Source organism: Esox lucius, chromosome 1, assembly GCF_011004845.1.
Source record: "Esox lucius isolate fEsoLuc1 chromosome 1, fEsoLuc1.pri, whole genome shotgun sequence".
NCBI lineage: Eukaryota > Metazoa > Chordata > Actinopteri > Esociformes > Esocidae > Esox > Esox lucius.
Window position 1 is genome coordinate 15,298,774 of NC_047569.1, and position 16,775 is coordinate 15,315,548.

At 40.3% G+C, this 16,775-nt stretch overlaps 1 protein-coding gene across 3 annotated transcripts in view; it reads left to right on the forward strand.

The window, feature by feature from the left end:
• Nucleotides 1-16,775, forward strand: part of LOC105018616 (calsyntenin-2) — a 262,824-nt gene that overhangs the window by 235,588 nt on the left and 10,461 nt on the right. For all 3 annotated transcript variants that reach the window (XM_013136838.4, XM_013136860.4, XM_020050784.3), the window contains 6 exons: nucleotides 1,983-2,149; nucleotides 4,907-5,055; nucleotides 8,421-8,632; nucleotides 10,143-10,310; nucleotides 12,356-12,501; nucleotides 12,685-12,808. In XM_013136838.4, coding sequence (XP_012992292.1) covers nucleotides 1,983-2,149; nucleotides 4,907-5,055; nucleotides 8,421-8,632; nucleotides 10,143-10,310; nucleotides 12,356-12,501; nucleotides 12,685-12,808 — 966 coding nt within the window. The remainder of the gene's footprint in view (nucleotides 1-1,982; nucleotides 2,150-4,906; nucleotides 5,056-8,420; nucleotides 8,633-10,142; nucleotides 10,311-12,355; nucleotides 12,502-12,684; nucleotides 12,809-16,775) is intronic.

The window sequence follows — 16,775 nt, forward strand, 5'->3', positions numbered from 1 at the left end:
TGTACTGGACAGTGAAGGGCTTACTTATGGTCCCTTTTTCAACAATGCACATAGAAGTAAATAAAATATCTGCTAACACAAGGACTATGTACACAATGATATGAATAAGAATAACTTTCAATAATTTACAGGGAGTACTTGTAATGAGTAGATTTGTATGGGTGGGCTAAATAAGCCTTTGGAGTTTGTCATTTACCAATGGGTTCAAAGGGGACAAAAAAAATTAAGACTTAGATAAAGAACAGACTATATGTGCAATTAATGGAGGTATGCAAGTAAAACAGTTTACAAACGTTTTATAGCAACTGAACCATTTATGTCTTGGAAATTGACCTTCCAAACTGTTCATAACACCTTTTTTACCGAAGTATTATGCATAAAATTGTCAATACACAATTTTTCTTATCAAGTAAATGTGTTGCTTTGCCATGAACACATAGCTGAAAGCTTCATATCTGGGATTTATTTACTTCTGTTTCTAATACTGAATGGCAAAGACAAACCTAACACCTGTGAAAGACTGCATGATGAGTCGTAGCCATGTGGATTGCCCTGCAATGAAATGAATGGACTTCTTCCAGAACTGACGTAGTTTGGCGCAACCTTTGTCAATGCAGCATTAGTTCTTTTCAAAGCTCGTTGTTGCTGATGGTTGAGGAATTAACTACCTTTTTTAAAGGTAGTAATTCACTGCGTTTTTTCCGCCTGTTTTATCTGATGAACTATTTGAAAAGCATTTTTTTGAAAAGCAGGTTTGATTTGCAAGTTGGATTTGATTTACCCAACCTACAGGAACTGTTGAATATATCCTTAAATCATGTGAATCACTACAGTTTCACATAAGACAACGTTAATTAACTTGGTATGTAATTTTGATGGTCATTTGTTGCACCTGAGCTCATTTAAGATTCCTACTACAAGGGGGCTAGACGTCTGATACATCAGACTTACAAGACTCACAATATTTTAATTTGTATATAATTACATTTCTAAGTAAAAATATATGAAAACAATCACATTAAAAGTGAAAAAAAAAAACGTTAAAGCATGAAACTCTGAAACAGTGACTAAACAAAACGTAAAGGTGTTCAACGGGTTGTATACTTTCTGTGGGCACTGTAGGTAGGGCTAGTAGCAGGTAGATACAAAAACGGGGAGTGTGTCTGTGTGTTGAATGTGGGAATTCATTCCCTGTTGGGCCCTGTCCGGGGCCTCCCCCAGGTAGGACCACAGTGTCACCGGAACCCCCTCGTCTCAGTTCCAAGGTGTTACGCTGCTATATTATTTTGCTGGGGGATATGAGGGATGTACTACTAACTTTTCTCAGTTTCCTCCAGTTTTAAATTTTAGAAGGAGATGAGGTCCTGGTCCACACCTGCGGATTACCTGGTTTGGGGGGCCCGTTGCTGTCCCTGTCCTTGTCCACCTGGTCATACTTCTGACCTAGTCTAAAATCAAATAGACTCTGGATTTAGCCCAGAGAAATGTATTTATTATTCCAATTGGACTCTTAATATCTCACCCGGCACAGCCAGAAGAGAACTGGTCACCCCTCTGAGCCTGGGTCCTCTCTAGGTTTCATCCTAAAATTCGACCTTCTTAGGGAGTTTTTCCTAGCCACTGAAATTCAACACTACTGTTGTTTGCTCCTTGGGGTTTAAGGCCGGGTGTCTCTGTAAAGCACTTTGTGACAACTGCTGTTGTAAAAAGGGCTTTATAAATACATTTGATTGATTTGATTGATTCAAGAGTGTTGGAAAAGCATTCCAGGTGACTACCTCATGAAGCTGGTTGAGAGAATGCGAAAAGTATGCACAAGGGGAAGACTTGGAATTATCTTGGTGGATACTTTGAAGAAGGTTATTTTGTAGTTTTGATGTTTTTACTATTACATACCCATGAATGAGCAGGTGTGTCCAAACCTTTGACTGATTCTATAGGTTTTTAGTTACTGCCGTCTTCTGTCTCCGTTCTGTGTGTAGGTGGTGAGGTGACCAAGCCACGCTTCACCCAATACTTCCGCGGCAGTCTGTCAGGGCTGACCATTAGACCGGGCAAGATAGAAAGCCAGAAGGTCATCTCCTGTTTACAAGCCTGTAAGGAAGGCCTGGACATCAACTCATTGGAGAGCCTGAGCAAGGGTATCAAGGTAAGACCACACACGCATAAACACAAACACATGAGGCAACACACGCACATAAACACACAGACAGACTTTAAGATGTAAACTCGCATATAACTTGTAGTGAGGACAACTGGCTACTGTTCTGAGATTTGTGTGGTGAGCTTTCTGGTGCCCAGAGCTTTGGCAGCCTCACACCAGTGGGCGCCACACAGAGGGTCCAGCCACTTGATGACAGGACTGCTTCCCAGACTTGCCCTTTAGAAGAGAGTCAGCAGACCTCAGATACATCATCTACCATCCTCTGACCAACTCTGTCCTCTTGAACCATGACCTGACCCCTTCCATCTGTGAAGGATGCAGCATTCAAAGAATTGGCCTCTGCTGATTAATCTTTCATGATAAATTGCACCTTGATTCCAGGAAAAGCGCTATTCAGGAGCTATTGTAGCCACATGTGTACAATTTATCACACAAGCGGTATGAACAGCAACAAGTGTTTTTCGTACCAAGGTGTATCCCCAGTGTTGCCTGTGGTCATAGCTGAGGTCAGTCAGATCATATAGGCAGGGCCAGGTTAAAAGGGCAGCACTTATTTTGAAATTATAGACCATGGTCCAAAAAACCCACCAAAAGTCACCAAAGACAAATCTACCTTCCAAAATGTCTTACCAGTCAGGATAGGGTACAGGTGAATAGGGTTTGTTTCATTTGATTTACTTGTATGTATACAGAGTCAGACTGAGACATAGGTCTCTATTACAGCAGAGCCCTGTGTTACAGCAAATCAAAAAATTAGGAAAAAGAAGAATATACACATGTTAAAACAATTACAAAAAACATTAACATTGAACAACAAAAAGGTCACTTATAAAGCATTTGGATTGCCCTGTAGGCACCAAGGCACACATTTTCCCATTTATTTTGGAGTTAAGATAATTAAATAAAGTTAAATTAAAGCTGATTTCATGTCTGAAAGATCATGAACTGAATACAACAGAACTGAATGTAATGGAATGCATAATGTCACTGTTAACTCTAAAACACCACTGCATTTGTTTGTTCATCCGACAAAAACTCAACAGAGCGCATTACTAGTAAAAATATACAGATAGCTTTAATCTTAAACTATTTAAAATATTCTACAATTGAAATTGATTAAGAGTTTAGTTCAAATGTATATTATAAGTATATAAGTATCCTAAAATGGGGAAAAAATGTGTCCATTTTAACACACTGAAGTATACTTTTTCCTAATTGAATAGTACTTAAACACTGCTTTAATACTATATAGTGAACTAAAGTAGGAAATTGTCTAAGAAATAATATATTTTAAGTATACTGCTTTTTGGATTGGGTGTGTATGTAAATGTCTTCATATTTGTTTTCTCGTGCCCACGTGATCAGATTAAGCCTGTCAAATGCCCAAGGAATATAAGTTAAATACATGTTAAAAATGCGTGTTGGTGTTTTTTATTAAATAAGTAACACCCTATGATTTATTAGACAAACAGTGATGATTTAAAAATACAATTACTTGGACTACATGGGGGCTTTAACACAATCAGCATCATTCAAAACTACACTGCAGGACACAAGATCTAAAGGCAGAACCCCATGAAACCCATTGAGATAGAATGCTTAAACTGCCATGCAGAATGATATTGCATAGACGTATCACTGGTAAGACTTTACTTATGTATATTACAGAGATCATTTTCCAATCTTGAAGTGTGTTGTTGCTCTGATCAAACCAGCGCCATTCGCCAGATTAGCCTGTTCTTTACGAGAGAAGAGAATAAACGCACGCACAGAAAATGATCTGCACGTGCATAACCTTTTGCAGGTTTTGGTCCTATATACTAATGATCCACTAACACATCCACAGGTGCTGCCTTTTAGAACAAGGCGCAGGGATGGTTTAGAGTGAGAGAAGTAAAGAGACGAAACAGTGGGAGGCACGCCGTACGTCTGGTTGACTTGATCTATTTTTTCTCTAAGCGTTTCATTGTCACTTCTGCATTGGTCCCCTGGGTCCAGTGGGGCTTCAGGACAGTGTTGAGCATCAGGTGGCGACCGTAACAATGCAACTACGGTAGAACGCCAGGATGAGAGGGAGAATAGATATAGAGAATGAGAGGACGGATCAAGAACAGAGGGAGACAAGGACAAGGAGAGAGCCCCCTGAAGCAGAGTGCCTTTGTTGCTGTGTGTAAACCAGGTCGTGGTATCTCCAGCACAAAGCCTCTTCAGTTCAACAGAAGCTCAGTGGCTTACGTCCACTGGGACACAACCACCGCCTTAGCAACTCAAGGGGCTTATGATCCTTACTATCAAACAGAGCAGGATGAACACAGACACACACACACACACACACACACACAATTAGACACACTCGAGCACACATAGTATGTTCATGCACATCCTAATAATTAGCTATTAGATGTAGACCAGTAGACCGATTATGCAATAGCCACATAAACACCTCATTCTCGTATCTTAAAATCTAAGTTAGAACATACCGATTAAAACACCACGTTTTCTGTGCAAACTGTCACAATATTAGGAATAATGTGAATTTCTGTATTTATCATGAGACCCATCATGTGTCTTAAAAATTCCCATTCTCAAGAATTGCTATTCTCACAAAGCACAGAGACATTTAGAACTAGCATTGATCGGACTTCCCCAAAAACTAAAACTGCACGATATTGTCCGTCTGTTCAACCATTCTCAGAGTTTTCAGAGTAGGTTTAAATGTGACTCTCTCGTTCCTCCTGTCAGTTCCACTTCAATCCGGCCCAGTCCATCCTGGTGATGGAGGGAGAGGATCTGGAGAACATGAACGCTGCTCTGAGGAAGGTGTCCTACATCAACTCCCGCCAGTTCCCCACCCCAGGAATCAGGAGACTGCACATCTCGACCTCAGTACAGTACGCAGAGCCTCCTCCCCCTCCTCTGTCATATGACCAGTTCCCAATGTGACCCAACTTCCTGTTATGGATGGCAGGTAGCCTGGGGTTTTGAGCATCTGACCACTAAATGAAAAGGTCGCTAGATCGACCCTTTCCTGGGGACCCCCCAGCCTTCTCACAGTTTAGTTTTCGCCCTGTACTAGCTCACCTGATTCAACAGGTAAGGGCTTGTTAATTAGTTACAAAGTTGATTCAGGTGTGCTAGCTCTGGGATACATCTAATAGATGGAATGGCTGGGGGGTCCCCAGGAGAGGGTGGAAGACCTATGCACTAGCTGTTAAGGTGAACAATCTGCGGTTCTGTGTCTGGGCCTGACAGTTAACCCTACCTGCTCATCCTGACTGCTCGGAGGGTTTGGGTTAAATGCCTTCCAACCAGCTCACCATGTCAGGGGCCTTTTATTGGTCTTCCCTCTCTGACGAGTCCTTATCCTCTCAATGCAGTATTTTTCTGTATTTTATGTGTGTGATTATCTGCTATTTCAAATACTTTTTGGTGTGTGTTTGAGTATTTCCAAATGTCTCTGAATTCAAATTGATGGAAATATCAAACCAACAGTTACTTTGAAATGTAGTGCATGTGGACATCATTTACCAATTTGAACTACTAGATGAACAGAGCTTGTTTAAAAAATGTTCCAGCAGATGCACAGATATATTTTCATACCTCAGTGTACCTGTGCTATTCATCTCCCTCTCAATTGTTTCTTCCCCTTCTCAATTTGTCTTTTAACATTATCATTCTTCACCTCTGTCTTTCCCTTCCTGTGTTTTATCACCTCCAGTGTAAAGTTGTCTTGACACTTTCCCTGTTTCTCTTCCGTCTTCATCTTCTATTGTTCTTTAAACCACCACCTCCTTATACCACATCACCACCTTGGGCAATTTTATTTCATGTTATTTATTAATAATTCTGTCTGGGTTTGGGCAGAAGGCAGCAAGTAAGAGAGAAAGAGAGCGTCTCCAGACGTGTGTGGTTGTATCTGGCCGGGAGGCTGGGTCTGTTATAGACTTTGGATGCTACTCCTTGTGGCCCTTGTTGTTAGACTTTGATAACAATAATTGGTAAATCAGCCAGCATCGATGCCTCCAAACCTCATTTAAGGTCCGGGAAATAGACCTACTGCACAGTTTCAACAACTAAATCACACTGTTGGTGGAGGATACAGCTCCTGCTGAAACCTTATATTTGCTGGAAAGTTCACAGCGAGTGCTGTATCGTTCAGAACAAATGAACCGAGTTGTTAAAAATAATTTAGTGTGTTTTTAACTACACCCAAATGAAGGCAATTACTGCAGCCATCAAGAAGGAGTAACGAGTGTTAATCTATGCAGGCCCTTTTTCCCCCTTGTCATATTTGGTCTCATTAAGTTGATGGGTCTGTCCACATGATGACCCGGAACCTTCTAACTCTCTGCCCTCTGCTGCCTCTCTCTTCTTTTTACAACAACAGCCTGACATGACAGGGAGAGATGCAACAGGCTGGTCAGCATTTAATAGACAAAGACAAAGGGAGATTTGCTCTTATTTTATTACCCTGCGGAAATACTTGTAATATTCCCCTGATTGGGAAATCTGGAACCTGTGAAATTTTGAAATCACATCAAAATGGATGAAAAACATTAGGTATGTGGTGGAAAACATTGTGTAATTGTAAATGCAGCATATCCAAAATTAAGTCAGATTTTTTTTTTATGTTACTATCAAAAAACGTTTAGGTTGTTCTTTCTGGCTAAATATGGAGATCTAAACAACTATACTATAAAATGAGTTGTGATCATTGGCAATGGTTCATTTTGACCTCATGAATCCATAACATATTTTATCAAGGAAACGTACAAGTTAAAGTGTTAGGTTGTCCAAAGGAAGGAGGGAAAATAATATTTTTACTTGGCGACCAATATAAGTCTGTCCAATGTTGTGGTTTTACAATTCTTGCAAAACTAAATCCAGCTCTGGGTCACAATATTTGCTTCTCTAAATCTTTTTTCTTCTACATCACTCCAGCTTAAATCAGACAGAAAAACATATTTCAGCTCGTGAACTTGCATTGCAGGCCCACAAAATACACAAGTAGGGTGTTGTATCTGACCAGTTGACATGTTTTTAATGGTTCAGAGGCCGTTGATGTGACAATACACATTAGTCACAGTTTATACACAACAGTCACAGTTTACAGAAGTTACATGTAAAGTGTAATTTCTGAGAGGTTGTAATAGTAGAGAGTTTGGTCTCACAGATTAATGCTGTTTCACACTTGCCGGAAGGAATGAAAAAGGATTCGCCAGAAATTGACAGTTATTTCTTTGAGTTTACAGCCGTGTTTTGGCGTGAAAATCACTAGCAACTAACCGAGATAAACAGTGATCTCAGTAGATTATAAAGGAGTCACAACCTCCTTATGTTTCTGCATTTTTCTGCCAAGCTGCATCTGAATAAAGAGCTGTTGTTGTGCAAGTGTTTTTTTCTTCTGTTTCCCAGTCCCAGAACCTGACAGATGTTTATCTTCCTCTGTGATTACGTTCATCTGAAAACATCCCTCTAGTCGCTACCAACGTTCAAAGCTCCTATACTTCCCTCTCCCACCAATGCCTCACTTTCTCTCTCTTTCTCCCTATTTTTTCCTCTTTCCCCCGACTCGTTCCTCGCAATCTCTCTTTGTGTCTTTCTTTCTTTAACTCTCTCCATCGCTCTCTGCCTCTCTCTCTGCCTCTTTCGTTTCCTTTATTTCTTTTTTACTCCTGAGGTTTTTCTGATGATTGATCTGATCTGCGTGGGTTATGGTGTACGTGTCAGACTGTTCGTGTTTATGTCAGATCTCTGTCACTCCGTCTGGGCGTTGTCCTGTTCAGCCACCTTCACCACCCCACAGTGCGGTCACTCAGATGCAGGCTTATTCAGCTATCAAATGTACTTTGTTAACAAGCAGCAGCATGTAAATGCAATTACAAATTAAGCGTTTTACACAAATGAAAACACAGGTTAACCAATTGGATAATCCAAACAGCGCGTGATAAAATGAGGAAATACGAGACTGACAAAGAGACCACCAACCCCTCAACACCCACTCCTCTCTTCTCCTCTTCCCTCTTCTCTCTCTCACCTCTTCTCCTTCACTCCGCCCTCTCCCCCTTGCCCTCCTCTCTCTTTCCTGCTCCCCCTTCTTTCTCTCCTCTATCCCTCCTCATCTCTCTCCTCTTCTCCCTCACTTCTCTCTCCACTCGTGCCTTGTACTCCCCCTCCTCTTCCCTGTTTTCTTTTTGTCTTTCTACCTCTCTCTTTCTGTTCGACTCCAACTCAGTGTGTTGTCTTTCTGTCCCAGGTGTTTCGGGGAGGACACGTGCGTCTCCATCTCTGACATCGATGCAGTGGTGATGGTCCTGCAGCCCAGTGAACCTCGGATCACCATGACCGGGGCGGACAGACTGACCAGGCCTGCGGCTGACCTCAGTGGTCCAACAGGACTCGCTCTGTTCCAGGACCTTCACATCATCAGTACTGTCACAAAGGGAGACGCCACTTCACGCCGTCCAGGTACACACCACAGACAGGGAGACACTTCCACGCACCGTGAAGAAAGTGTGTGTGTGTGTGGTGTGTGGGTGTCTGTGGTGTGTGTGGTCACGGCGTGCGAACTGAAGAGAATGAGAGAAACATATACAAGTGGTAGAGGAGAGCGGGGAAGAGGGGAGGAGGAAAGAAGAGGAGAGAAGAGGAGAGGGGTTTGCTGATTGTTTCAGTAAACCAACGCACACACACTGCTGCCGCCACAAAAGTATTTGATTAGTAAAAAAAAAAAAGTCCTTTCAAGTCTTTTGACCCTGGAGAGCATAAAATCCCCTCTTTTTTTTTGTGGAACTTCATCAACTCCTTTCAATCCCTTTCTCCATACACATACAGTAGAAACACACACTGTAGAAACACCGCACACACACCGCACGCTCCTATAGGACATGGCTAATCTACACCCTCCAGCTGTGGTCTCCATTTCAGCGGGAGAACGAGAGGAGGAAAGAGAGGGGCTAAGTCCTGAAAGTGATGCAGGTTTTTTTCCCCCCCAGCTCTTGACAATGGAGAGAGAGAGAAACCTTTCGCTCAGCTTATCTCTGTCTAATTGGCAGCTATAGCGCCGAGGCCGGGCCGGAGCGCCGCTGTTCTTCTGTTGTTCCCGGACTCCGCTCGGAGAAGACTGGAGCCGGGATATAAAACGTTGTTTCCATTTGCAGTTCAGCCAGACAGGGACCTGTGGAATCATTTGTCTATTAGGTGGAGTCTTAAACGGCAGGTGGGGATGGATGGTGGAGGCTGGGGAGAGAGGACGGGAACGAGAGGGTGTGATGTTCCCATTGCCAGTGCTATGGGCCGGCTCCGTTCTGTCCCATCCCCCCCACACCCCACCCCTCACCGTTCACAAATCCTTTAGAACTGGAATTAAAAGTATGGCTTACACAGCAGGATTAGACTGCACGTAGTGTGGAGAAGGTTCAACAGGCATTGGAGTGCTCCGAGCGTCAGTGTGGCTGTTAGATACGGCCGCACGCAGGCAGTGGGCAGACAGGACTGTTGTCTCTTACAGTAATTATATAAAGATTTAATTCTCTCCGTCCTCCGCCCAAACACATTGTCTTTCTTCTAGCTTCCCCGTTGGCTCTGTTTTTCCTCGTTTTTAAAATTGTATTTCCCACTCTTGTTTTTCATCGCCACCAGCCGAGCAGGCTGTCGCTAGGATCCCAGCAGCAGAGCGTGGAGCTGCAGAAGGCATTGTGGCAGCTAAAGACTCTTTGAACAGCGCTTTTGAACAATGTTTTTAGAATAGGGTTTGTTAGGTTTGTTGTTGTGTGTAATGAAGCCTTGTAGTGTTGGGTGATGATGATTTGTATGTGTGAGTGCAATGCATTCAGCTGTATCTGCTCCATGTGTGTATGTGTGAGTGCAATGCATTCAGCTGTATCTGCTCCATGTGTGTATGTGTGAGTGCAATGCATTCAGCTGTATCTGCTCCATGTGTGTATGTGCGTTCTTGAATGTTCACGTGTTCCATCAGGCCGGCCGGAGGTCCAGGAAGAGGTCATCCATAACCTGGACTATTGTGACATGCTGGTGCTGGGGGAGGAATTGAGGCCAGAGCTGGAGAGTCTCCAACTGAAACGGAGTGCCCTGCTGGGGAAACATCTGGATGCTACCAACTCCACATCCGGCATGTCTATATATGGTACGTTACGGTGGAAAAAACTAATCTCCCAACTTCTAACCTCTGACTCCTAACATAACTCGAACACCATCCCTCCCTATCCCCAATCATTGACACCCTAGATTAAAATAGCAAAAATGTCTGTGTGAAATAAATAATTGAAATACTGAAGCATATTATACCTATTTAGCTTTATTGCATTTATATTGTATCTAAAATAATTTAGGAAATAATGTTTTATACTAATACCATTTCTTTATCAATTATAATTTCAAGTATTTTAAAGCTTTTTAATACCTGACCTTGTGAGGATAACATCAGTGTTTCAGAAATTGGAGAAAATATTCATAGGGATGTGAGAGTGTTCTTCCATGGAGAAACCTTCTACATCCTCATCTTTGTGCTTCTGGAAAGTTCCCTTTGTGCTTCTGGACAGTTCTCTTCAATTCAAACAATGTTTTTTGTTTAATGTGGAGCCTGATATTTTTGATCAATTGCCTGCAGGTCCAAACCTTCCATTTTGAGATAAAAAAAAAAAACTTGTTAAACAAAATCTCTTTCTCTAAGGAATTGTATTCATTTAAAATAATCTCAAAGATTTCTGCCTACAGTATACTGTAGCTCATTATATAATTTTTTGTACATTTTATGCCTACAGTATGTCATTTCTGAGCCCATTCTATGTACCAGGGAGATGCCTAGCTGTAATCTAATCTTACCTCTACACTCATAGCCCTTTCATTGAGGACTCTGGTGGTGACTGAAGTGATATTGTCACGATGCAGTAGGCAGGACACAAGGCTCAGAACAATGATGCATTCCATTTATTAGACTCAACAGCCCAAAATAAAAGATGCAACAGCAACCAATGACTTAAATGCACAAGGCATTAACAATAATCCACAACAGTGGTCACAAAGGGCAACTTGAATAGGATCAACGCAGGGCAGCTGCCTCTAATTGGGGAACAACAAAACTCAACACAGAGTGCTGTCAGGCCCTGGCAAATATGTTTAACCTCCTGAGACCCTGTGTCCGCATATGATGACACTATGTTTTAGGCTTCCTGCACCATGTAATTCATTCTGCTTAACTTAAACCTATTGTCCTTATTAGAGGACAGTTGTCGGTTAGTATACTATCAGGTCGTACTTATCCCAAATATCATAGAGAAAAATGCATACATTATCAGAGCTCAGGTCTTAGGAGGTTATTATCTCTCAGGTGTGGACTCTGGTGGTAACTATAGGAACATGTTCATTATCTCTCAGGTGTGGACTCTGGTGGTGACTATAGGAACATGTTAATTATCTCTCAGGTGTGGACTCTGGTGGTGACTATAGGAACATGTTTATTATCTCAGGTGTGGACTCTGGTGGTGACTATAGGAACATGTTTATTATCTCAGGTGTGGACTCTGGTGGTGACTATATAAATATTTTCATTATCTCTCGGGTGTAGTTTCTAGTGGTGATTATAGGAATATGTTCATTATCTCTCATGTGTAGACTCGGGTGGTAATTATACAAATATTTTCATTATCTCTCGGGTGTAGTTTCTAGTGGTGACTATAGGAATATGTTCATTATCTCTCAGGTGTAGTTTCTAGTGGTGACTATAGGAATATGTTCATTATCTCTCATGTGTAGACTCGGGTGGTAATTATACAAATATTTTCATTATCTCTCGGGTGTAGTTTCTAGTGGTGATTATAGGAATATGTTCATTATCTCTCATGTGTAGACTCGGGTGGTAATTATACAAATATTTTCATTATCTCTCGGGTGTAGTTTCTAGTGGTGACTATAGGAATATGTTCATTATCTCTCATGTGTAGACTCGGGTGGTAATTATACAAATATTTTCATTATCTCTCGGGTGTAGTTTCTAGTGGTGACTATAGGAATATGTTCATTATCTCTCATGTGTAGACTTGGGTGGTAATTATACAAATATTTTCATTATCTCTCGGGTGTAGTTTCTAGTGGTGACTATAGGAATATGTTCATTATCTCTCAGGTGTATACTCTGGTGGTGACTATACAACTATTTTCACTATCTCTCAGGTGTGGACTCAATGTCCAATTATGAGCAGGTGATCAGACAGGTGCGTTACTACAACTGGCATCCTGCTCAGATCCCTGACAGGAAGTTTCGTCTCACCTGTTCTGAGCTCAACGGACGCTACACTAGCAATGAGTTCACCCTGGAGGTAAGTGGACTGGATAACCATACAGATATCCCAAACTTCCAATACCGATATCGTTTTAGAAATGATATGCCTGATTTCAGACCCTTTTCTCTAATTTTGTCTTTTTGTATCCCAGAAAGGGTTGACATTTTTTATTTTTAACTTTCTATACCTGTATTCTTTATCTCTTCTTGCCCTGCTCAGGTCAGCGTTCTCCACAAATCAGAGGCTGGGGAGCATATTAATCACATGGTAGTTCCACCCCAGTACATGCAAGTGGTCCATCATCCAGCCATGATCCACAATATGTACCCAACACACAGCTCAGGTAAGACTATAGAACTATCAGTCTACATGCAAAACAAAGCTTAGTTAAGACTATAAAACCATCAGTCTACACCCAACACAAAGCTTAGTTAAGACTATAAAACCATCAGTCTACACCCAACACAAAGCTTAGGTAAGACTATAAAACCATCAGTCTACACCCAACACAAAGCTTAGGTAAGACTATAGAACCATCAGTCTACACCCAACACAAAGCTTAGGTAAGACTATAGAACCATCAGTCTACACCCAACACAAAGCTTAGGTAAGACTATAGAACCATCAGTCAATACCCAACACTCAGCTCAGGAAAGACTATAAAAGCATCAGTCTATACCCAACACTCAGCTCAGGTAACACTATAAACTTAACATGAATTAATTCTGTTCTATCCCAGCATTACAACACCTGATTCAACAAATCGAGGGTCTTTATTGTGCAGTAGCGTAGCTTTGTGCTGATGAGGCTTCAGGATTAGGATTGAAGTACATAGTGAGAGTAATGTAATGCTAGCACAGACAAAGTGATGTATTAGAGTCATGAAAGTGGTGGGTGCATAGGGCCCAACATATTTTAATCTAGCACATTAGAGATCTGTTAATTATTCATTCAACCTCATGGTCGACTTAGATTCGTGGTGATTTCTTTGCTCTGCGTTAGGAGATTTTGAGAGCTTGTGTGAGTTGTGCATGTGCATGCATGCATATTTTTGTGCACGTGAGGAGTATATGTACTGCAGTGCAAGGGGGGGAATTGTGTGTGAATGTGTAGTTCCAGCTGTTCCAGCTACATCCAGCTGTTAGCACACTTAGTTGTACTAGTTTGTCCACGCTTCAAACTTTTCTCTGTTCTCTGTAACAAGTCATGGGCTTGGTCTAAAGCCCAATAATTATCTTCTTCCTATTGTTTTAAATTCCACTATCTGCACTGTAAGTTTAAATCTAACACAGATCAGCCACACAGATGCACAATGATGCAAGATGTTAACCAGCCCCTATTCCTAATGGATACTGCTATAGTCCAGTGCTAATGGTATCTGAAATTCTTATACGTGATATCAACAGAAAGGTACATATTTTGGGTGTCCTTAATGTAGACTGGTTGTCATCAAACTATCCATTAAAAGAAAATTGACTTTAACCAATGCCTGGAATGTGGTTTAGTTTGATTGACTGGTGTGTGTACAGTATACTACTAAATCATCTAGTTGTATTGACAAAATATCTACTAACTCTTCACAAATCTGCTCCAAAGTATTATTCACACCCGTCATGTGTATAATTACCATTTCTAGAAAAAAATACTTTCCAAAGACTCAACATTCTTAGGAACAAGCTGACACTGCACTTGAAGCATTCATGAAATTGCTTCTTCTATTTTCTGATAAGCATGTCCCCTTAGAGAAAATTACTGTTAAAACTGCCAAATCCCTGTAGGTAGATAAGGAAAGTGTATGGCCGAGAACAAAGCGGGAAATTCAGAATGCTGCAGCACAAGTTCTCACTAACGTCGAAATGACAGTAAAAAATACCTACTTTAAAGTCCATGAATTGGCTGTTTGTTCGTTTTTGATTATTACATTTATAATAAATTCTGCTTCTGTTGATTTCTAAATGACCTTAAGCCTTGTCTGATATGCTTTTTATGGTTATGTGAAAAAGTCAGTACACTCTCTGGACTTCTTATGTTACATATTTTAATAAGTAACATACTATCCAGATATCCATGTGTTCATATATTTTTTTTCAATGTACTTACTTTTTCACATTATTGTATTCTGGCACAGGCATTTTAGTTGTCCCAAAGGTCGGTATTCAAAAGTTTGATGAGACCTCTTCCTGCCAGTGTTATCGTTATCTCTTTGCCTCATCAACCTCTCACGGCTGTATAGAAAGTTGTTTTTATCCTTTCTTTTACAGGTTAAGTGCTTTGAAATGCATTTTATGTAAGAAATATGCTATATGAAATTTGATTTGAGAAAACATATCAGACCACAAAGTAGATTGTAGCCAAAATACTGTAAATTGATAAATAAATATTAACTACAAGGATGATAGGAAACTGTTTTACAAAAACAAAGATAGTGTATGTTAACTATGAAGGGTAGTATATAAATATTGGGGCAACAGGTATTCTTGCATTAAGAGCATCTGATCACTCATGGTCAGACGCTCTTAAACATTTGCTAGATCGAATTCTAGTGACAGCAAGGTGGAAAAAAAAATCTGTCGTCCTTGAGCAAGGGAGTTGCCCTATCCTCCAAGGTCATTGCTGTTTGAATTGTGTCCTCAGTCAACAAAAATAAGTATTGTAAAACACAGTACATACAGTTCTATAGAAAGAAAGCATTGTAATACATTGGAGGGAAAAAAAGTACTTTGTTTCTACTGGATCTTCATTGATTTTTCACAGTGAAACAAAAGAGGTAGTATGGGCCTGGAAAAACAAATTCATGATATGTCTTTCTTTGAAATTCATTACAAACTTCAGCTAACTTTAGCGACCGCTGGCTAACAATCAATAGATTTAATTAGGATATGTTACCATGTTAATAGGTCTGTAAATCAGCTAAAATATAGATGTATTACTTATTATTAACATAAACATGATTTGAACATTAAACAATAAACATGTCCTGATAACTCACATAGACTTATTTTGCTAAACTCTGCAAAACATTGCAGAAGTAATGTAATGGTTATTTCATGCACCGTATCAAATTCACACAAAATCACTCAACAGTTTGAAGCAAAAGTCTGCACCTCACATGCCTGAATATAGGCTTTTAACAATGAAGATGCCTGTACCATGTAGAGAGTTGATATTTATTATTTTAAGTTTGAACCCCAATATTACACTCTATAAACATAATTAAAAAAAATTGGCTTGTGAATCGCCACGCTATTGTAAACTGTTCCCAAAAAAATGGAGCAGATATATCAATCTTTCTTTAGAGAGAAAAAATTGTGTGCCCCCAAAAATAAACTTGACCCCCTAAAAAATTATTTCCAAAGACTCAATCTTTTGTGAAACAAGCTGACACTGCACTTGAAGCGTTCATTAAATTGCTTCTTCTAGTTGCTGATAAATGGAAGGGGGCTGGGCAGTCAGAGCAGCCACAGACGGGTTTTAGTATAAAATCATCATTATAAAGCATTAACTTAGCATTCAAATATATTAATATTTCAAGTTAAAACAGTCCCTCAGCAAGCCAACTCATTGAGAACTTCAACTAACCAGCCCTCTCCCACATAGTTATAAATTAACAGCTGTCAGCTGGCCATACTTCAAAACCTGTACAATAATCCGCTTGAGGATGCCTAGGTCTTCTTAAGAATAAAAGTTTTAATAAAATGTTTTTGAACATGGTTACAAAAGGCTGTGTAATTACTTGTGAGGAAAACTCACCCAGTGAGTGTCTCTGAATAAGTGAGTAGCCCAATGAACTAATGAGACGTCCTGTTATATTTCAGTTTTCTTTCATTTATATGAAGTGCAACACAGAGTTTCAAACTTGAGTGAGGGATATACATTTGCTTCAAACTAGATTTGTTTAAGACTATTAAAAAAAAAGCTTTGTGTGAATCTGATTTAGCCCACTGAAGTAAAAGGTTCAAGAAAACTGAACCATGGATTACAGTTTGTCTAGGTCCATAGCCTACATTTAGGCTGAGGAATAGTTTTATTAGGTTTTTTTTATTATATCTTGTCTCCATCTTGTGTTGAGGCAGATGGCTCTTTTATTACAAAAACATTTCCAGTAGCCAACAGCATTAATTACTTTTTGATGACAAGATCAGCAAATGTGGGCATGACATGCCGACAAACACTGAGTCTTTATATTCATGAATAACTTACTAAATATTGAAAGACAAGAATTTGTCAGTTTTGGAATGCGGTAAAGTCACCAAGGAAAAGGTGAAAAAAGCCTTGCTATCTATTAATGAGAAAAAAACACCACCACTGAA